The sequence below is a fragment of the Pogona vitticeps genome, chromosome 5 (genome assembly GCF_051106095.1).
Source record: "Pogona vitticeps strain Pit_001003342236 chromosome 5, PviZW2.1, whole genome shotgun sequence".
Classification (NCBI taxonomy): domain Eukaryota; kingdom Metazoa; phylum Chordata; class Lepidosauria; order Squamata; family Agamidae; genus Pogona; species Pogona vitticeps.
Genome location: NC_135787.1, coordinates 172231736 through 172254224, shown reverse-complemented (window position 1 = coordinate 172254224; position 22489 = coordinate 172231736). Strand labels below are relative to the sequence as shown.

Here is a 22489-nt window from a genome sequence, read left to right as displayed (position 1 = left end):
TGAACTGTCCCTGTGGTGGCTTGTGAGCGTGTAATCACTAGCACCCGTTTCACATGTTCAGCCAGGTCATTTCCCACGAGCACGGCTGCTGGCAGAGTCGATGAAATCGCTATCCGCCAATCTCCCCTCCAGCCTTGAAAGTTGACAGGTACCTCTGCTACTGGCAGAGAGATTATCTGCCCCTCAATCCCTGCCACCTTCATGCTCTCATTTGGGATTATAAACTCCCTAGGAATAATATCTGGATGGCACAGGGTTACCTGGGAACAAGTGTCCCGCAGCCCCCTATACTGACGGTCAAGTATTCCTACGTCCACCCCGGCTGTCTCAAACAACTGAGAATCTGTTTTTACCAGCAAGCAGCGCTTTACCTCCCCAAGAGGACCATTTTCCTCAGCCTGATCAGCATAGGTAGCTGTTCCAGACTGAGTAGTCATGGCAACAGGCTCCCTCTGTGACAATGAGCTTTGCTCTTTCTGGACACAGAACACAGCTTTTGGCTTGGTCCCACTAGAATTCTGAGGCACCATTCCTTTTAGCTGCTTCAATTTCTCACATTCTGAGATCAGATGACCCTTTCCCTGACAGAAATAGCATTTTCTAGTGTATTTGGATTCTCTCTCCTCTGGTTTCGGTTTTCCCTCCAAATTCTGAGGGCTTGGTTTCATGCCTGAGGGCTTCCCTTCACCATGGGCCCCTCCCCCTTGCTGGCTTTTCCCTGGTCCCTGAGAGTACTTGCTGTAGGTTTCTTTGGGTTTACCTACAGATTTCCCCTCACCCAAGGGCTTTCTTATTTGGGAGATAAAATCTGCGATTTCTGCGGCTGCTGCCACAGATTTCGGTTTCCTTTCCCTCACCTGGAATTTCAATTCCCCATGCAGAACTGAATAGAACTGTTCCAGGGCTATCAAGTCTTTAAGCTGTTCATAGGTCTCTGTCCCCTCCTGCGATAGCCATTTCTCAAGCAGCCTCACCAATTGGGCCCCCACTTGGGTAAAAGTCTGTTCTGGCTTCTTGGTAAGGGACCTGAATCTTTGTCTCAGCTGCTCTGCATTTATCCCATGTCTTGCAAACACCAGTTTTTTGAACTCTGCAAAATCTTTCATCAGTTCCTCAGGCATCTCGGCATAAACTTCAGCAAGGCTACCACTGATTAAAGATCGCATGATGGTCATCTTCTCAGTTTCCCTCACTGAGAAGTCCACAAACGCTCTTTCCACTAAGGAAAAGAACACCTCAGGACAATCTCCCTTGTGGTACACAGGGAATTTCTTCAGGTCAGCCTTAGACAACTGGCCTCCCTCAGAATCCCTATTGTTATTATGGTTCTGGTTCATCATTTCCAGTTTTCTTAATTCAAACGCCATTCTTTCTTTTTCCAGAGCAATTTTCTCTCTCTCTAATCTTTCTTCTTTTTCCAATTGCCTCATCCTCAGTTCATGCTGTTGGGCTATGAGCAATTTTCTGAGTTCTGGGTCCTGCTCTCCTGTGCTGTCACCTTGCACTGAGCCAAATTCATCCTCAGAACCTTGGTCAATCTGGGGGTCTTTCACTTCACTCATGTCTGCTATCTGGCTTCGAGTCAAGGGCATAATCCCCCCTCAGAACAGGCTGCTTTAAAAAGTCAAGCCTCAGAATAAAACGACCACTTTTTTTTCTTTTTGCCTCAGAACCAGCTCTCCCTAGAGATTGCTGCTGTTCTTCAGCACTAAATTGCAACAGTATCGAGTCAGAGCCTACCCCCCTCTGCTGGGCCTCTCAGCTGGCAAGCTAGCTCGCTGTTGCTATGCAGTTTTGCCTCAGCGTTTTCCCGCCAAAACTAGGCTGCCTCAGAGCACCTTAATCTAAGTCTCCCCAGTTGGCACGTTCTTCTACTAGCGCACCTCCCCGTGAGGTACACCTAGAAGATTACCTACGCGCCTCAGACTGTCCCTGACTAGACCCCCCTTGCTCTGGGCACACTTGCCAAGGCTTTGCTGGACCGCTGGACAACTGGACCAGTCGTATCCCACACGCTGGACACCAATCAATGTGACAAACCCAGACCTACTGGGATCTATCACACAGTTACTAAGCTGCCACCAACCATTCCCTATAATAAGTCACACAGACCAGGGATGGATTTTTAAACAATAAAAGAATAAGGTTTATTTTAAATACAAACAGGGTAAATAAAACAATCAGGTGAATAAAATAAAGTAACGTGGCTTATTCTCACACACACAAGCATACAGTTTGGTTCACCTAGAACCTTTAACTTAAAGCACAGACCCTGAACCCATCAGTTCTGGCTAACCCACAGACCCCTGAACCTTTCAGGCTGGTACTCTGACACACAGTAGTACCCTGTCAGACACCCAGACTCCCACAACAGCTTCTTCTTCCCCAGCTGCTGCTTCGTCCCAACCCAGTGTCTCACAGTCTGTCTCAGCATCTCCTTTCACCACACAGGCATCACATATTTATACAGTACAGCCCCTCCTCCTGATGTCCCGCCTTCCACTCCCCATAGGATGGAACTTTCCCTCCAAACCCATGACAGACAGGTAACATCAGTGCTGTTATGTAACAGGCCCTGCCCATCTAGTTCCTAAGCACAATTCCAGGTGGCTAACAGCAGTTAAAACCACATATAAACCCTAATAGTAGGAAGGTGTTCAGCAGTTGTTGTCTTTCAACAAAATTTGAGGATCATGTCTCTTGGGATGCTGTCTTCCTCTAAGACATACACACACATCTTGTTTTGGCCAATAAGAAAAGAAATAGCAAAATCTTGGGGGAGGGTGTTGTGGGTTTTGTTTTTTTAAACTGGGAATAATGTTTATTCATTTTTGAAATTCAAGTCATTTTATTATTATTTATTATTATTATTTATTTATTTAATTTATATGTCGCCCACACTACCCAAAGGTCTCTGGGCGGCTTACAGCATTTAAAATACAATAAAGATATGTACAATTAAAATAAAATTAAAATACAATTAAAATTGCCATCAGACCCACAGCTAATATTATTTCAGTTAAAAGCCTTCTGGAACAAGAAGGTTTTGACCTGGCGCCGAAATGTCATCAGTGTCGGCGCCAGACGAATCTCAGTCGGGAGGGCATTCCATAGTCTGGGGGCAGCTGCCGAAAAGGCCCTTTGTCTGCAAGCCATCCCTCTTACCTCCTTGAGGGACGGCTCTTTCAAAAGGGCCCCCTGGCTAGATCTTAACTGCCGGGTAGGCTCATATGGAAGGAGGCGGTCCTTCAGGTATCCAGGGCCCAAGCCGTTTAGGGCTTTATATGTCAAGACAAGCACTTTGAATTGGGCCCGGGCAGCAACTGGTAGCCAATGTAACTTATACAGAATCGGCTTGATATGTTCCCTGGCGGCCACACCACTCACCAGCTGCGCTGCTCAATTCTGGACCAGTTGCAGTCGCCGGACCGTCTTCAAAGGCAGCCCAACGTAAAGCGCATTGCAGTAATCTATACGGGATGTTACCAGTGCATGTGTAACTGTCATGAGACTCCGCTCGTCCAGATAGGGCCGTAGCTGGTATAGTTTCCACAGCTGGAGGAAGGCGCCCCTGGCCACCGAGTCCACCTGGGCTTCCAGTGTTAGACTGGGGTCCAGGAGCACCCCCAAGCTGCGGACCCTGTCCCTTAGGGGGAGTGTAACCCCATTCAGGGCAGGGAGATGGCCCTCCAGCCTGTCTGGCAAAGCACCCACTAACAGCACTTCCGTCTTGTCTGGATTGAGTTTCAATTTATTGACCCTCATCCAGTCCATTATCAGGTCCAGACACGAGTTCAGCACAGAAACCACCTCACCTGGATTGGTGGAAAACGAGAGGTAGAGCTGAGTGTCGTCAGCATATTGCTGACTCCTCAGCCCAAACCTCCTGATGACCTCTCCCAGCGGTTTCATGTAGATGTTAAACAGCATGGGGGACAGTATTGAGCCCTGAGGAACCCCATGACATGAATGCCACGGGGCAGAGCAACTGTCCCCCAGCACCACCCTCTGGACACGGTCAGCCAGGAAGGAGCGGAACCACCGTAAAACAGTGCCCCCAACTCCCAACCCAGCCAGCCTATCCAGAAGGACACCATGGTCGATGGTGTCGAAAGCCGCTGAGAGGTCCAGGAGTATCAACAGGGTCACACTCCCCCTGTCTCTCTCCCGGCAAAGGTCATCATACAGGGCGACCAAGGCAGTCTCTGTACCAAAACCCAGCCTGAAACCCGATTGAAATGGATCCAGAAAATCCGTTTCATCCAGCAGCGCCTGGAGTTGCCCAGCCACAACCCGCTCCAACACTTTGCCCAAATAAGGGAGGTTCGCTACTGGTCGGTAGTTAGCCACCAGCCTTGGGTCCAGGTTTGGCTTTTTAAGGAGTGGTCGAATTACCGCCTCTTTCAAGGTGGTAGGGACCACTCCCTCTCTCAAAGAGGCGTTCACAGCCTCCTGGACCCAGGTACGAACCCCCCTGGCTGATCTTCTATTTAGCCAGGATGGGCAAGGGTCGAGCGGAGTTGTGGTAGAACAGACAGATCCAAGCACCCTGTCCACATCCTCAGGTCTCAACAATTGAAACTCATCCATTAATACCTGACCAAAGCATGGTGCGCTGGACACATCCTCTGATTCTGCAGTAACTGTGGAGTCCAACCCACTGCGAATCTGAGCGATTTTTTCCTCAAAATGGATGGCAAACTCATCACAGCGAGCTGATGAGCAGTCCAGGACCTCCACCGGATTTCCCGGTTGAAGAAGATCCTGGACCACCCGAAACAGCTCGGCTGGGCGACATTCTGAGGAAGCAATACGGCTGGAGAAATATTGCCGTTTCGCCAGCCGTATTGCCATGAAATAGGCCCGATAATGGGCTCTAAGTCGTGTTCGGTTGGACTCCCAGCGAGATTTCCTCCACCTGCACTCCAGCCGTCTCCCCTCTCGCTTCATCGCCCGCAGTTCAGAAGTATACCAAGGGGCTGTCTGGGCTCGGCGAGCAGGGAGAGGGCGCTTAGGCGCAATCGTGTCAGCAGCCCAGGTCATCTCCTTATTCCATAGGGTGACCTGAGCTTCGACAGGAGCGCCGACCATATCAGACGGATAATCCCCCAGAGCATTCAGGAATCCATCTGGATCCATTAGTCTCCGAGGGCGGATCATCTTAATAGATCCCCCACCCTTGCAGAGGGAAGAAGAAGCTAATAGACTAAACTTGACCAGGAAGTGGTCTGACCATGACAATGGGGTCACAACCAACCCCTCCACATCCAAACCACCATCTTCCAGTCCCGTTGAGAAAACCAGGTCCAAGGTATGGCCCTTCTCATGCGTTGGGCTGATGACACATTGAGACAGCCCCATGGTTGTCATGGCGGCCATGAAGTCCTGAGCTGCCCCAGTCAAGGGAGCCTCGGCATGAATGTTGAGGTCCCCCAGCACCAACAGCCTGGAAGTCCTCAACACCAGGTCTGAGACTACCTCCGTCAGCTCAGGCAGGGAGACTGTTGGTACGTAGCAGGGTGGGCGGTACACCAACAGAATCCCCAACTTGTCTCGCGAGCCCAACACACAATACAGGCCCTCGAGACCTCCTCTCAAAGGGATAGGAAGCCTGGTCAAGGAGATAGAACTCCTATAGACTATAGCAACTCCCCCTCCCCGACCCTCCAAGCGACCTTGGTGCTGGACTGAGTACCCAGGCGGACACAGCTGGGAGAGGGGAACACCACCCTCCTCTCCCACCCAGGTCTCAGTAATGCACGCCAGGTCAGCCCCCTTATCCAGAATTATATCATGGATGAGGGCGGTTTTATTTTGTACTGACCTGGTGTTCATCAACAGCACCGTGTGGCTCGAGGGTTTGCTGATATGGTCACCTGATACCATCTGGTTGGAGGTAGGATTAGAAGAGGGAATAGATGTAAGATATCTAACCTCTCTTCTCCTACGCGGGCATGTTCTATCCCCACCGCCATTCCTTCCCCTACCCAGCACCACCTCCTTACATTTTAAGGAGCTAGTTCTTCACAAACAGGAAGAATTTTGGCACAGAAAAATGTGCTCTGTGGGCCGCTAAGCCTGATCACAGTTAATAGACAGCTCTTTTGTCCTTTAAAACTACATCTCTGCTACTGCCATTTACTCGTATTCACTGTCCTTCTTACTAAGCAGAAATTGTAAAGCTGTGAGCTAGCCAGAAAATTTTTAAAAAATTTCTATCTGTAGTCTTACAAAGGTTGCAGCTTCTGTATAGGCATCTTCTGACAGACATTAGTAGAATTTATGAGAATATTCCTGAGGCAATTGAACCCTCCTCCCCCCTTTCACTATTCATTCATTAAGGTGGTATGCACAGTTCCAGGATGGGTTTGATTAAAAAAAAATTAAATTGGATTTTTTGACAATTTAAATTTTTTTAAAAATAATCTTTTTTATTTAAATTGTGATTTAAATCCATTTGATTTTTAAAAACACATTGATTTTTATACACCCTGCATAGTTCAATATCAGCTTGCATCCCGTGTCTCTCTCTGTGTGAATATCTAACGGTGCAGCCAAAGCAGTATCCCTGTTTGGCACATAACAAAGTTTTGATGTATTATTTTTGAAAGAGTTGCAGTGTAGTTCTGTTCTTGCCTATGGAATAGTAAGTTACATTGAATTTAATGGGACTCACTCCAAGGTAAGTGTGTTTCAAATAGCAGCCAAGAAATTAATATACATATATTCATCTCTCCCAACTATTTCTCCTCCCCAGAGACCAAATGTTCTGTCCCCTTAAATCCACTTCTTATTTTCCAGGCCCTGTACTTCCAATTTTTCCCTCCTAACCCGCTTGATATGTTTCTTATTTTCTAGCTGAAATGGCAAATCTACTGAGACAATTATGGCATAAGATACAAGAGGACTAGCTATTTGTATGCGGTACAAAACGTGGGGCAATTATTTAAATGCCCCTGTGTACTTGACCTCATGGAATGACTAGGAATGTTACTGTTCACAAACAGATTATTTGTTTCATCCTTGTATATTTTTAGGGGAATACCAGGCATCCTGAAAGTCAGTCATGAGACTGGCTGTTTTGAAGTTGCTATGACTTTAATAAGAAGCTTAAATAACTAAACCTCCTATGTTTTGTCACATATGACTTCATTGTTTCTGGACGATTACTGTCATTTTAATTACCAGCCAAATAAGTTACACGTCCGGTCCTTCAGCAACGCAAGCTTGCCAAGATAGTTGTTCTGATGCTGAATTATTAATATTGGTACTTCCAGCTTTGTACTGAGGCCGCACACTTTTATCTTACACCACCTGCATTTTATCAAATAAGCTTGAACATTCTGTGTTTGATGTAGAAATTAATATCTCTGGAAAGTCAGAATAATGACCCCGAGCTATACTAGTCCGCCGTGAACTCCACAAACGTGAGTTGATTTGATAGAATATTGCTTTGTCCTACTTAATTTATAATTCGTTAAAGTGATTTTAGGGCAAAACTCTTCTGCTCACTATTTGCATTTGCCTCCCATTGTGATTGTTGTGGTGGTTTTGTGAAGCTGTTTTTTGTGGTACGTCAAAATTGCTTCATTAAGGAAAATGTAGGACTTTCTAAGCTTCAGAAAAAAAGCTATTAATGTAATAAATGTTATGTATCCTCTGTTATATTTTTATCCATTAGAAGTATTCAGCTTCCCCTGGGTTAGAACGCTTCAGCCCCATATGGTGCTCTATCCCCCCCCACAGCCACAACCACCTGGCTGATGTTTCTTTTCCTTTCACTCACCTCCCTCCTCCAGTGTTCGTTGTATCTCGCTGTCCCTCTGGGTGCTCTTTTTCTCCTCTTATATGTCCAAATGCTCATTCTTCCCCTTTCACACTTGGCACTAGAGATGGGTGTCAACTGTCAGTTCCGCTGGTTTGTCTTTCGGACAAACAAGTGTTCGGCGCTTCCTAGCCGTGCTTCCTCCAGCAGTCAGTTTCCCAGCTTCCTTGCCTCACATCCTCTGGGTGCTGCCTCTGAATGGGTGCCTGCCAGAGGATGTGGGGCTGGAAAGCACCAAACACATATTAATCCAAAGGGCAAACTAGCACAAACCACCAAAGTGGGGGGCTCATGCCCATCTCTACATGGCACTCTTTCAAGCTCCTTCTCATTAATCTCCATGCTACTCTTTTCCTTCCTCCCTAGACTTTGTTCTCTCTCCTTCCTGCCAGAGCTCTTCAGCCTTTCCCTCTACATTCTTTGCCACATTATTTTTAAAGGCTTTGGGGAATCCTACAGAGTAAAGTGGTTACACTGAGAACGTTCAGTGTTTTAGCCAACGGTCTAGTCATATATTTTTCCAGGGTACTAGATTTCAGTCTTCTTTCCCCTCTCCCATTTTTTGATGTTCTTTCTCAGCATTCACAGAACAACCCATGGCCCTCCGAAAGCACTAAGCATACTCAGTCATCATGTGTGTGTTATGCTTCTACAATTTCCTGCCAATGTAGAAATCTTTTTTTTTCTCATTTTGTTTTGTTTGCCTTATTTTGCTTCCAGGCTGATAAGGCAGTCAACTATCTGATGTTGTTGTTACCAGAGAGAATGATAAACCATCGCTAGTACTTCCAGCAGTGCTTAATCAGTCATTATACATCTTAGATGATTTGAATTTGTTCAGGGGAAATACTTGGGGCAGGCATCAAGGGGGAAGAATAGCAAAACAAGCAGCAGAATCTAAGAGTGATAGTGATAATGAGAATTAAAATCTATCAGAGCTACTGTTTTTGTTGTTTGGAGATGTTGGCTCTTATCTCACTTATATCAGTCTAGAAGCATGATGGGTAGAGAATGACATCAGCTAATCTTTAGGGACTTCATTGGAGTGTATCTGACTTTTGAGTCAAAGTTGATATAAGCAGGGAGATGTCCTTTTAAAATTATTTTTGGTGGAATCCCACTTATGGAATTCTCTCCCCAAAGGACTCCATGGGCATGTAGTCTTAAATCTTTTATGTGATGTGAGGACCTTTTTATTCTTCCAGGGTTTTGATCTGTGACTTTCATTTCTGCTGTGATCATTTCTAATCTTTTCCTTTACTGATGTCAGTTGTTCCAGACATTCTTTTTTGTGTATGTTATAACCTATTGTCAACCTAGAAATGTTAAACTTCAGGTGATCGCATGGCTTAGCAAAAACACAACAATGTTGAGGTTCAATGAGTTATGAAAGTAGAGAGAACCAGGAACAAGAGAAGCATTCTGTTATGTCAGCATGGAAACTCAACAGTGGCCAGAGGATTGGAAGAGATCGGTCTACATCCCAATCCCAAAGAAGGGCAGTGCCAAAGAATGCTCCAGCTACCGTACAATTGCACTCATTTCCCACGCTAGCAAGGTTATGCTCAAAATCCTCCAAGGTAGGCTTCAGCAGTATGTGGACCGAGAACTCCCAGAAGTACAAGCTGGATTTCGAAGGGGCAGAGGAACTAGAGACCAAATTGCTAACATGCGCTGGATTATGGAGAAAGCCAGAGAGTTCCAGGAAAATATCTAATTCTGCTTCATTGACTTTGCAAAAGCCTTTGACTGTGTGGACCACAGCAAACTATGGCAAGTCCTCAAAGAAATGGGAGTGCCTGACCACCTTATCTATCTCCTGAGAAACCTATATGTGGGACAGGAAGCAACAGTAAGAACTGGATATGGAACTGATTGGTTCAAAATTGGGAAAGGAGTACGACAAGGCTGTATATTGTCTCCCTTCTTATTTAACTTATATGCAGAATACATCATGCGGAAGGCTGGACTGAAGGAATCCCAAGCTAGAATTAAGATTGCCGGAAGAAATATCAACAACCTCCGATATGCAGATGACACCACTCTGATGGCAGAAAGTGAGGAGGAATTAAAGAACCTCGTAATGAGGGTGAAAGAGGAGAGTGCAAAAATGGGCTGAAACTCAACATCAAAAAAACTAAGATCATGGCCACTGGTCCCATCACCTCCTGGGAAATAGAAGGGGAAGATATGGAGGCAGTGACAAATTTTACTTTCTTGGGCTCCATGATCACTGCAGATTGAGACAGCAGCCACGAAATTAAAAGACACCTGCTTCTTGGGAGGAAAGCGATGATAAACCTTGACAGCATCTTAAAAAGCAGAGACATCACCTTGCCAACAAAAGTCCGAATAGTCAAAGCTATGGTTTTTCCTGTAGTGATGAATGGAAGTGAGAGCTGGACCATAAAGAAAGCTGACTGCTGAAGAATTGATGCCTTTGAATTGTGGTGCTGGAGGAGGCTCTTGAGAGTCCCCTGGACTGCAAGGAGAACAAACCTATCAATTCTAAAGGAAATCAAGCCTGAGTGCTCACTGGAAGGACAGATCCTGAAGCTGAGGCTCCAGTACTTTGGGCATCTCATGAGAAGAGAAGATTCCTTGGAAAAGACCCTGATGTTGGGAAAGTGTGAAGGCAAGAGGAGAAGGGGACGACCGAGGATGAGATGGTTGGACAGTGTCATAGAAGCGACCAACATGAATTTGACACAACTCCGGGAGGCAGTGGAAGACAGGAGGGCCTGGTGTGCTCTGGTCCATGGGGTCACAAAGAGTCGGACACGACTAAATGACAATGATGATGTCAACAAAAGGGAGGAACCTTTTGAGAATAAAGGAGCTTAAAAGGAAGAGTGTGTGGATTTGGTGACAGTGAGTAGCCTGTGGAGGTATACTGAGATCCATGGTAAGGGAAGTGTTAGGATGGGGTGAGCAACGCAAGTCCCATAGGCTGCACCTGGGCTCGCTATGTGTTTTTACAGGCCAGGAGGCACAGAGTGTCTTGGCCACCACTGCTGTTAAGCCACTGAAATTCATGTGTGTTGCACAGCAGCAACACAAATAATACATTACAATACAATAAAAGTATTTTCACATTCGGTAAGGAATTTCCAGTTATGAAGTAAAGGTATGATTTGTCTGAGAAAGTCCTTGGAAGCACTAGCTGGACTCCAGAAAAGGTGTGAGCTCACTTGCACTTGCTTTCAAGAAAAGCAAAAATGGACCTTTTGGCTACAGCAAGCAAAAAAGTGAGTGACCGTAACTCAGTGGCAGAGCGCATACTTTGCATGAAGAAAACCTGACACTCACTTCACCAGAGTATCACTGCCAATCATTGTCAGCAATACAAAGCTAAATGGACCAATGGCTGATTTGGTATAAGGCAGCTTCTTTCATTCCCTGCTGTAGCAGATGTGTACAAACCCCAGTGGATTTGGGGAGTAACAGAGCAACCCCCTGACTCACGGCAGTTGCCCACCCCATCTTAGGCGAGAGAAAAAAGGAAGAATATTTGGGAATTTCAGTTCTGTTGACTATCAAGGCACTGTCACATCACAGCATTTCATACTTTGCTTCAATATGCCTCCCACTCATGGACTAATGAAGTTATTCAAAATTCTTAGCTTTCACTTGTCATTGAAAGTAGCAGTTTATCCCTAATAAATGTAGAGAGAGACTAGAATAGAACAGCTCAACATTTTCACAAAGATGAGGCCATCTGCTAATCCCCAATTTACTTTTTTGAGTTTGCAAAAGAGACTTTACATTTCTAGGTATTTCAAGGTTTTTAATATCACAGATCTCATACAGTGCCATTTCTAATAGACAAAATAGGCTTCAATAGGAAGTTAATTTTAATGAAATTTGACCACATTTACTAGGGCTAACATTTCACCTTTTTCACAGATTTGAGGGGATTTAGATTTAACTAACTTTTTCTTTATAACAATCTGACATGTTGTCCAAAATGTACTGTTGCAAACCTGTCTATATGTCTGTTTATCTGTCTGTTTTAATACATAGAGGCCCAAGTTCTTGGTTCATTTCCATCACAGCTTCAAAGATTCCCTAGAGATAATAATAGTTAAGGCACTATAGTGTATTTGTTGCTCCCATTCATTCAGTATATATTTAGCCCTGTATACATTCTTGGTGTATTTCAGTAACATGTTCAGTTGAAGTCCATATTTGTTGATAATAGCTTGAATTAAGCCAGACCTGTCTAGGGTTCTGGTGTGCACTGACAAACGACTCTCAGAAAACGGTACAAACTCAAGCAATGGATGTATTCTTTCTAAAAGGATAATCATGTTCTGAGACAGCTATGTGAATGGTGTTTGAATGATGCTTGTTAAAGTAATAATAAAGTACAGGCTGCATGGACCATATTCAGCTGGGTATAAAGAAAAAGGCTTCATTTGCAGACTTGTCAGCCATCATCAGACTGGAGGCCAGACTGGAGTAACCGAGCCGTCAGTTTTGTAATTCAGTGTTTGCAACTTTCAAAGGCTGCCTCTGTACTTCAGATTCCTGCTGAGCCAGTAAAGAGCCCTCTGGAATTTTCACACCTCCAAGGCAAATCTCAGAACACAGTTGTGTTAAGGGCTCTGGGAATAAACAAGTAATGGGAAACTCTAGACATTATTGCCCAATAAATTTGCCAAGGTAAAATAAAATTGATTGTATCCACTAAGAATCAGAATTACTGCTCTGCAAAATAGTACATTTTGAGTTTTCCTGCTCTTGTAAGTCAGATTTCATTAGATTAGTTGCTGACCCTTCTCTTCTAAAAACAACACTCTGGACCCCTGGCAGTTAATTATTATTTGGGAACATTTATCCCTTAATATTAGTGGGGCAAAATTGGCTTAAAGCAGAAATACAACAGCAGACATTAATAGCCTTTGAGAAGGAAAATTAATAAAAACATTGTAAGAACACATTTGTGTCAGTCTTTTGCTGCTCTAGAATATGAGGACTGTTTATTTTTAAGTTAATTGTCCTGATGAGATTTTTCCAATATATACTTACTTTTCCATATGAAAGGTGTACATATTGTGAGTTACAACCATTTATAGCATTTGATTTAAAGTGCAGAAATCTATTCTTAAATTGGTTTCTGGGAATTTACAATATCATAACAAACCATTAGCTGAAACAGTTTTAAGGCTGAGCTCTGGAAAAAAAATCCTGCAGTTTAAATCAAGAGCTACATATCTGGCTGTGGCGATAGAGGTTAGGAGTTGAATTTTCCACTGTGCATTCTAGAAGAGCCAGCTTGTGTGGCCTTGGGCAAATTGCACAGTCCCAAGATGGCTTCAGAAGAAGGGAACGGTAAACTCTCTGAGTATTTTCTGCCTGGAAAACCTTGAAAAGATTCACCATAAATCAGAATTGACTTGGTGGCACATTATTATTATTATTATTATTATTATTATTATTATTATTATTATTATTATTATTATTATTATTATTATTATTATTATTATTAGTATTATTATTAGTATTAGTAGTAGTAGTAGTAGTAGTAGTAGTAGTAGTAGTAGTAGTAGTAGTAGTAGTAGTAGTAGTAGTAGTAGTAGTATTAGTAGTATTAGTATTAGTATTAGTATTAGTATTATTGGACAGCATGAGTTAAAAACACAGGTTATTTTTATTCTCATAACATACAATATATTTTTAGGTTAATACAGATCAGAACGTACTCTATCTATCTGTCTATCTGTCTATCTATCTTTATGTTAAAAGGTAAAGGTTCCCCTTGATATTTTTAGTCCAGTCGTGTCCGACTCTAGGGGGCGGTGCTCATCCCGTTTTTTAAGCCGTAGAGCCAGCGCTTGTCTGAAGGCAGTTTCTGTTGTCACGTGGCCAGTGTGACTAGGGAATACCGTGTTACCTTCCCACTGAGGTGGTACCTATTTATCTACTTGCATATACATGCTTTCGAACTGCTAGGTTGGCGAGGACCTAGGACAAAGTGATGGGAGTTCACTCCATCGTGTGGATTCGATCTTACGACTGCTGGTCTTCTGACCCTGCAGCACAGGCTTCTACGATTTATCCTGCAGCGCCACCACGTCCCTTATGTTACTATACGTTAAACCAATTATAGCCATATTTGGGTGGTTTTCTTTTACAGATCTAAATGAAAGATATTATAGTGTTTGCCTATGTTTAAGTGAAAAACCACATATTGTATTAGGCAGCTATAGCCCTGGTTTTGGAGCAGCTAAGATATCAGCTGAAATAACAAATTGATATTTCATGATATGGGAAAGCACAGAATAGAACAGGCAATATTCCATTGAGTTTCTGTTAGCATCTATGGCCAAAATCTTGTAGGTTGTATTCTGCTTGTTCAGTGGAAATGATGTCATTGTCAGCAGCAGATTGTTACTGATTAAAGACTTCATTTTTCAATTTTGGTGTGTGCAAAAATTCATTAGGCACCCCAAAACTGAAAATGGGATTCTTTAACCAGTGCCAACCTACTGCTGACAATAACATCATTTCTCTGTGAGTACAGCCAGCCTGTGCAACCATGGGCAAGCTGCACAGTCCCAAGACGCCCCCAAAAGAAGGAAATGGTAAACCACTTTTGTGTATTCTCTACCTGGAAAACCCTGAAGAGGTTTGGAAGTTGGAATTGACAACATAGAATTAATCATTCTTTGTAGTAGTTATCAAATTCTAGAAGCATGATATGCTAAGTAGAACTGGAATCTTTATATGTAAATCTGTATATGTATTGCATGTGGCAGTTTTGTGGAGAACATAGGAGATAGTGAAAGTATTTAGTCATAGGTTGTAGAAAGCTGATATTGGAAGGGTTGACAGCAATGGGCTAAGTCAGTGGTTCTTAACCTTGGGTTATTCAGGTGTTTTTTGGACTGCAACTCCCAGAAGCCTTCACCACCAGCTGTGCTGGCTGAGGTTTCTGGGAGTTGCAGTTCAAAAACACCTGAGTAACCCAAGGTTAAGAACCACTGGGCTAAGTGAACTGTTAACTCAAGTGAATTTTAAGGCTTCTCCTGGTAATGCTGTAGTCCACAGATCAATATCTTATTCGGTTATATGCCATGATGTGAACCATTTCTCTTTCTTAAAATATGTTTTTATGTTATGGCATTTTCAAAGAACAATGACCTTCATTCAAGGATTGTCTTCTTTTCACTATCTTCCTTTCAGGTAGCATTGACTTCTCTCACCCCATTGCATGGCATGATTGTAAATATCTTCAGAAATATATCTGGATATGAACAAAAGTTACAAATTGTCTTCTAGAAAGACACAATGGCATGTTTTATTTTAGTCAGCTTAAAGTGTGATCAGATTGTACTTTATCTCACATTTTGGACTGTTTTGAGAACAATATGGTTCACTCCATTTCCCAGTGACTACATGATGTGCAGGCAATCACAATCAGCCTGAATCTTATCCATGCCTACCTGCACCTTTCTGGATTCCTAGCAGGAGTTACTTTTTGTGTGTATGTATGTGCGGGTGGGTAGAGTCACCCAGTTTTAGTACCATTTCCAGCATGTATGATTGACAGTAATGAGACCCAGCGGCACTGTTGTTTCCTCCAACAGTTTAGTGCCATGTCATTTGGGTAGCAGGCCAATAAAGTGGTATGTCACTCATCAGTAATTGCAAACAACAACACCAGCGCTCCCCTGCTCCCCACAGAAAGGGTGACAGGAGAGGACACAGAGGGTGAGCTTTGTTCTTTTTCTTTAAAATCCAGCATAGTTTCACTTTCGTGGCAAACCAATATGATAGGTTACATGTCAATAAATGAATATATATAAATAAATAACATCCTGGCAGACAGAAGAGGAGGCTTTCTTTATTCTTTTCTTTTTGTTTGCAATCCAGCGCCGCTTCACTTTAGTGGCAAGACAATGAAGTGATGTGTTGCATTCCAGTACATGGGGGCAGGTGGAACAATTTCAGTTTTCCGCGACTTCCACATGGAGGGGAAGACAGGAGAGGAGGCAGAAACATGGAGTCTATGAGAGGGAGGAACAGATTAAACAGGGTCACTTTGAGATGCAGTGTGTCTTCCTGTCCTGAAACCACCCGATTCTTGCTTTTGGGTGCAGAGATCATTCTAAATCTGAGAGTGCACCTTCAAATGATCCCTGTGTTGCCCACTCTACTTGAGGATAACTTCACTGTCTAGACGCACCCTTAGATGTTCTTCTCTTAAAAGGGTATTTCCAATTAATTGTTTTCTTCCTTAAGTTAATAATATAAACCTGTGACCCAGAGTCACTGTATATTCATTCACTTGTCAAGTTTTGTTACACGTTTTTGAGTACCTACAGATCCCTTCCTATCCATCTTGTTTCCCCACAGGCAAATCTTTGATAGCTGACAGCATGAACAACCAGAATCTTGGCCAGCATATAGTAGTTAGAGAAAAAAGGATGACATGACAAACAGTCCTCTCAAAATTCTAGGATTGGTGAAAAATTTGTCTTTCAGCTCCATGCTGTGCTCTCGATCAATTGAAATTATAGGACTAATAATAACACCCCATGTGATGCGGTTTGCCAGAATATTGGGTCATGTATAGCTGTTGTAGATAGTGTGTGTTTGGTGTTTGTTTGGGGGCCTAAAGGTTGACCAATTCTGCATGGGGGATTTTGAGAGGTAGCATAAATGTGTATTGACATGGACAAAGAAGAGCTGTCTTAAAGCATCTAACAGGCTACTCCAAAGAAAATATGTGCTTCCAAAAATATTTGTTTGGATAGCAGAGTAGCACACCTAGCACATGCATAATTAGTTTAGACTACAGTTGCCTTTTCAGTAAGGATATTTATCGAAATAACTTGTGCACGTTCCATAATGGGAAGAGTTGGAAGATGTTTGCTTAGTTGAAAACCATATGGTTACATTTTAAATATTCTTTTGTAGTACAAATCAAAGGTAGAGATTCTCTTAGAAGTATTAAATTATTTCAGTGTGCTCAATACAGTAATATCTTTTTAATCTTCATTTTAGTTATTTAACTAATCTTTAAGGAAATAACTTGCAAAATATACTGAGTTAATATGCTAAATATCTCAGAGTAGGTGGTCACTTTAAATAATTGTTTCTGAGAAAAAGTTTTGATATAAGAAGACTTAGGATGGCAAGACTTACTTCTTGAGAGTCCAAATTATTTAAATTCCTAGTCTTGTTTATTAATTATTTAGCCAAGGCAATCCAAGCAAAAAATTAAAAATAATAAAACGGGGGTGTGATCAGATTAGGATTTGTCCTGGAGTTTTATCTGGGTTGGGGACAGGCAGGTTCACTCCTTTTCCTGGTAACCACACTGTGTACAAGCCATCACAAACCAGCTAGTCCCTGATCTTTTCCTATCTGCACTGTTTTGGGTCCCTGATAAGCCCCCCCTTTTTTGTGCAAGCAGAACTTCTAGATTTTTGGGTTAGTTCCAGCATGTCCGATTACTGGGGTTGAATCAAAGTGGCTGTCTTAACCTGTCCCTTTGCTTAAGCTGCTTAACAATCTTGAGAAAAGGAAAGCTTCTTTTCTACTTACCTACTGAAGGGAAGGGAGATGAAGTTTTCAATTTCTTTTAACTTGTTGTTAATGCATCACTGATGTGGTGAAAGAGCTTTTTAAAAAAAGCTCTCGGAATGCATTGCTGATGTGCAAGATCAGTTAGCAACAGTTAAAAAGAAATGGAAAACCTCCTCTCCCTTCTCCGCTGCAGGGGATTGGGAAGGAAACTTTCCATTTGTAAAGATCACTAAGCAGCTTAAGCAAAGGGACAGGTTAAGACAGACAGACAGATCTTTAAATATTTTTGGATTTTTTCCCTTTAAAGGGAAGGAGAATTCGTCTAGATTTTGCTAAATAGGGTTGCGTGAAGTGCAATGTGGTCATATGCAAGGATCACCCCAAATGGCATACTGCACTTCAAAGCAACTGTTTCACATGATCTACACACCAATGAAGGCTAGGACAATTGGGCCATCTGGTCCTACCCTCAGTTGCTGTTTTAAAATACATTAATCAGAATTATGGATTTGTCCAGATGGTTTAATTTAACTGGTGTTGGTATACTTCTTTTCTCACATAGGTGTTTACCTTGTTGTGGATTGCTGACTGGATGGTGCACCACATATGGAAAAAAGGAAAAGATCCAGATAGTTTTTCTATTCCTTATCTGACTGCGCTTGGGGATCTCCTTGGAACAGCCTTACTTGCAATGAGTTTCCATTTTCTGTGGCTCATTGGTGATAGAGATGGGGATGTTGGTGACTAATAAACAAGATGAGCAGATCCTGTGAGATGAACATGACAAACAGGAGACAACCACTTGACTCATCAAGAAAGTTTCTGAATTTTGTTTTGGTGCAATCCTGCAGTGCAGTCCTGTACACATCTACTCAGAAGTAAGTCCCTCTGAGTTCACCGGACCTTACTTTCAGGTAAAAGTGTTTAGGATTCTAGCCTCAGCATTCACACTGAATTAAATGGCCTTAACATTTTTAAAATAAGCAACGAAACTGGAAGGACAGGCTTTAAATATTTTTACACTGCAAGGAAGTGTGGCTGTTGCTAGTTGACAAAGAAGGACCACAGAAAGAGTAGTATCGGCTACTATTGTGCCAAGGAACAAAACTCCCAAGTGGCATTGAATAATGAACTATTTGATTTAACCACTGATATATCTGCCCACCACAAATCAGCTGTGCATTTCAGCTGTTTCAACTCACACCATATAATGAACCCACAAATCATTTTTCTCTATTTTACATTTTTCTTTTTTTTTTTAGAATCAGATACATTTGCCTTATAGGGTTTCTGATCACAGGAGCATTGTAAGTACATTCAACTGAATGCCCTTAGAGGCTCCTCTGCAGGCTGTTTTCCAGATGTTGACATTAAGCATGCAAAGGTCTTGATTTCTGGATGCAGTTAAGAGGGTAATGCTTATGTTGCTCTCCCTGTATCCACCACTCACTCATTCAGCCCCACTTCCCATGGTCTCGGGCATTATACCTCAATAGAGCTTAGGTTGGTAAAATGGAAAATTTATGAGTGGAATTAAGGGGAAACAAATTGAATGAGACATACCATGTCTTCCACATTCCTTTTTAGTTGTTGCTGAGGCAGAAGAAAGCAACTTCTGTTCCGAAAATAAATTTTAATTATCTGGAAATGGAAAATTTCTGAAAGAGATAATCCAGTATGATAATGTATGGACATAAATGATGTATTAATGATTGCATTTCAAATGGTACATTGGCACATAGTTTTCAAATGTTTAGTTTTGTTCTTGATAATTTATTTTAAATTATAGATCCTATATTGACTTCAAGGCTACCTAGAAGAAAAGCAGCTTTAAATATGCAACTATGGAAAAGCTTGCTATATATGTATCCTAAACAGATCTGTGGTTGACAAAGTGGTTTTTTTAAAAAAATTGGAAATACTGTTTAAAACAGAAAGAAAAATGTAGGCACATTCTACTCAGCAGTGCTGCTGCAATGTGATGTACAGTAAATGGTTATTTACTGATATATGACTTTTGAAATGTTAAGCACTTTTCCAAATTAGCATTTTATTGTGCAATAACAGCACAGTTGCTACTCTCAGGTTCTGGAGGATCCAGATGCCTTTTCCAGATCTAACGATGCTGTTGTACGGAAGCTGCATTTCTCCAGCATTTACACCTGAATAGTGTGTTCCTGAGTTAACATCATATCCACATTGGCTAGTACCTCCAGCCCACTGGTGACAGGCAGTATAACTTATGTGAAATGTCTATATAGGAACGTGCATATATAATATGTACTTCCACGAATGAATCTGTTCTTTAAAAAAAAAAAAAACAGTAAAGAGTGTGTGCTTCCTCACTGTAGCACTTCAGATGCAGTGATCCTTGTGCCTACCCTGAGTTAACAGCATTTATTTATCTCCCTAGTGGTGATGGGTACATACAGAAGGCTAGATAATGGATCAAAAATGACCACAACTTTATTGGTTATGGTTACAGCCTAGGTAGAATAGGATGCCACAGAGGGCTGATGACTCTCTTAGCCCACTGCTGAGAAATTGACGGATGTTGGGCTCAGGATTACACTGCTGTATGAGCAGCAGTGTGCTTTCACACAAATATCTGAGACTGAGGCAAGTACATGAACCTCAGAGCTGGGCAGGTGCCTAGGTTTCCCAACTCCGAGGTCATTTATGAAAGGTAGCATGGCAGCATTGGAAATCATGTTCTGGCATTGATATCATTTATTTGGAACTCAAGCAATTGGAGAGAAAGAGTGTTTACATAACCATTGTTTCAATTTAAAATTTGTTAAGGGGGCATGGAATCAGACCATTAAAATGTGATGTTGGAAGAGGGCTTTGCAGATACCATGGACTGACAGAAAGACAAATAAATGGGTTCTAGATTAAAATCAAGTATGGATTCTTGCTAGCAGCTAAAGCGGCTAAATTGAAGCTATTGTAATTTGTATGTATCATAAGATACAAATTACTTGGAAAAAGCAGTAACACTAGGAAAAGTTGAAGGCATCAGAAAAAGAGCAAGACTTAATATGAAACAGATTGACTAAAAAAAACAGAAAAAGAAAAAAAGGAGGAAGCTGCAGCCTTTAGTTTCCAAGCTTTCACCAGGTCTATTAATGATAAGACCTTTTGGAGGTCATTAATTCATAAGATTACCTTTAGTTGGAAACTACTTAACAGCACATAACAGTAAGTGTTGCATACTTCCTTGGACATTTTATAAATACAACAGAACCCTTTTCATACCACACCAGAGCTGTCCCTTACCTCATATCACTCCATTTCCAAAAACCACCCGTAAGGTTGTACAATTTTCACTTATAGTGAATGGGTTTTTTGCAATTCTGGTTAATATAAATGGAATTTGCACATAGGTGTTCCCATTTTGTAAGTCCAGATGACATGAATTGGCCTAGCTGATTATTTCAAATATGTAAATCAGGCAGCCGTGGGCTAAATCTACTTGTTAGTCCTAACTAGAGTGGAACCATTGAATTAGTAGACCCCATATATATGGTGGCTTAACTGTCTTATTCATTCAGCGGGTGAATGGGACTAGACAACTGGATTTAGCCTTATGCATAGGATCTTAATTTTCACATTCTGTCTTCTGTTGATATAGGAAAAACATACTTTCTTCCACAGGTTCAAGATGCTGGCAGTTGTTAAGCTTCATAATCAAAACCTTTTGTAAATAACTTCCCCGTACATTAAAAGAATTATGAATCTTTGTATAATAAGTATTGGAAGGATCACATGGATATTATTTTATAACACTGAAGGAAAACCAGATTGTCCAGGTTCCCTTATTCTTCTTAATCTATAGAAGCATAAAACAAAATGATATCTTCGGTATGGTACTATGAATAACATACACATTCAATTTGTGTGTGTGTGGGGTTTTTTTGTTTAAGTTGGTTATAAATCAAATAACTAATATTTGTGGATATAGATCTGGATATGACCAAGTTTTTAATTCTAATTAGGCTTCTGTCATGTTGAATTATGGTGTAATGGAAAACATTTTAATATTTCTATAAACTATGGCATTTTAAAGTTCTTCAGAAGAAAATAAAATGAAATTTCATCTGTTTTTAATGTAATAAACACTCTTTATTTTGTATATGCTTGCACATTTAGTTACCTTATGCCGTAACAATTGTATATGCTTATACCCAGATGTGTCCATACTTCACAGAACAGATTAATCTGTCACACAACTTCTGCAAGATAATCAGAAGACAATTAACATATTATGATTTTCTGGTGGGTGTCCTGGTTGCACAATGTTTGTGTTGGGCAACTTCAGAATACAGTGGGGGGTTTCTTCTAGAGGTCTAACTGTGGCATCACAGCCATTCATGTTAGGATGAATTGTCTTGCCACTCAGTGGGATATTTACTTAAGTGGAGAATGGCCAAAGTGCAACTCTTCAGATGCGGTTGTCCTGAAACTCTGTCCAGACCCCAAAGCTATAAAACTTAATAAAGCAATGATAGAAGTGACAATAATACTAATGGTAAGTCAGACTTTAACAATCCTGTTGTCAGTTTTCCCATAGGTAACATGTTCGCCACTGTGCGGACATAATATTGCCTTTGGGTCTAATCCAGTGTGGCTCTGTTATTGGCTGAATAAGTAAAACCAGCTAATACGCTCTGCACAAGGAACCTGCCTTAAAATTAGTCAATTTGAACAGAATTCCACATGCAAATGTCCACTGTGGAATTTACTCCAGAATGGAAACAGCTGTCTATATGGTTAAGCCCCTACCTGGAAAATATCTCTATTTGGGTTGGCAGAGATTTGGATAAAATAGCTCCAAATACCTGTTATTTGTCATCATCTCTGTGGCTGGCTCACACACATGGGTTTTCTCCGCACCATAGTTACTGGTAAGTAATATATTCTTCTCTTTGATTTATCCCGCACACCTCTGATGTCTATGATTTCTCAAACACACTGAGTGTGTAAGTCAATAAAAGAATCCAGAGGAATTCAGATCCAGAGCGTTTAACATTCTCCAGTGAAATAGTAAAATACCGAGGTGTTATGCAGAAGAAGCAACTAAGGATCAGGTTTGGTTGTTTGGTATTAAAACTGCACTTTAAATAT

At 41.8% G+C, this 22489-nt stretch overlaps 1 protein-coding gene and 1 long non-coding RNA gene across 2 annotated transcripts in view; one reads left to right on the top strand and one right to left on the bottom strand.

Annotated features, from left to right (window-relative positions):
• The window catches only part of SLC41A2 (solute carrier family 41 member 2), a 69771-nt gene extending 48274 nt beyond the window's left edge, over positions 1–21497 (top strand). The window contains exon 11 of the mRNA XM_020804420.3: positions 17925–21497. Within this exon, the coding sequence (XP_020660079.2) occupies positions 17925–18110 (186 nt within the window). The 3' untranslated portion in view covers positions 18111–21497. The remainder of the gene's footprint in view (positions 1–17924) is intronic.
• Positions 15670–18070, bottom strand: LOC144583115 (uncharacterized). Its single transcript, XR_013536718.1, has 2 exons — positions 17933–18070; positions 15670–15837 (listed from the first exon to the last, which is right to left on the bottom strand). It is a non-coding gene; the product is annotated as an uncharacterized LOC144583115 (long non-coding RNA).
• Positions 21498–22489: the final 992 nt, after the last annotated feature.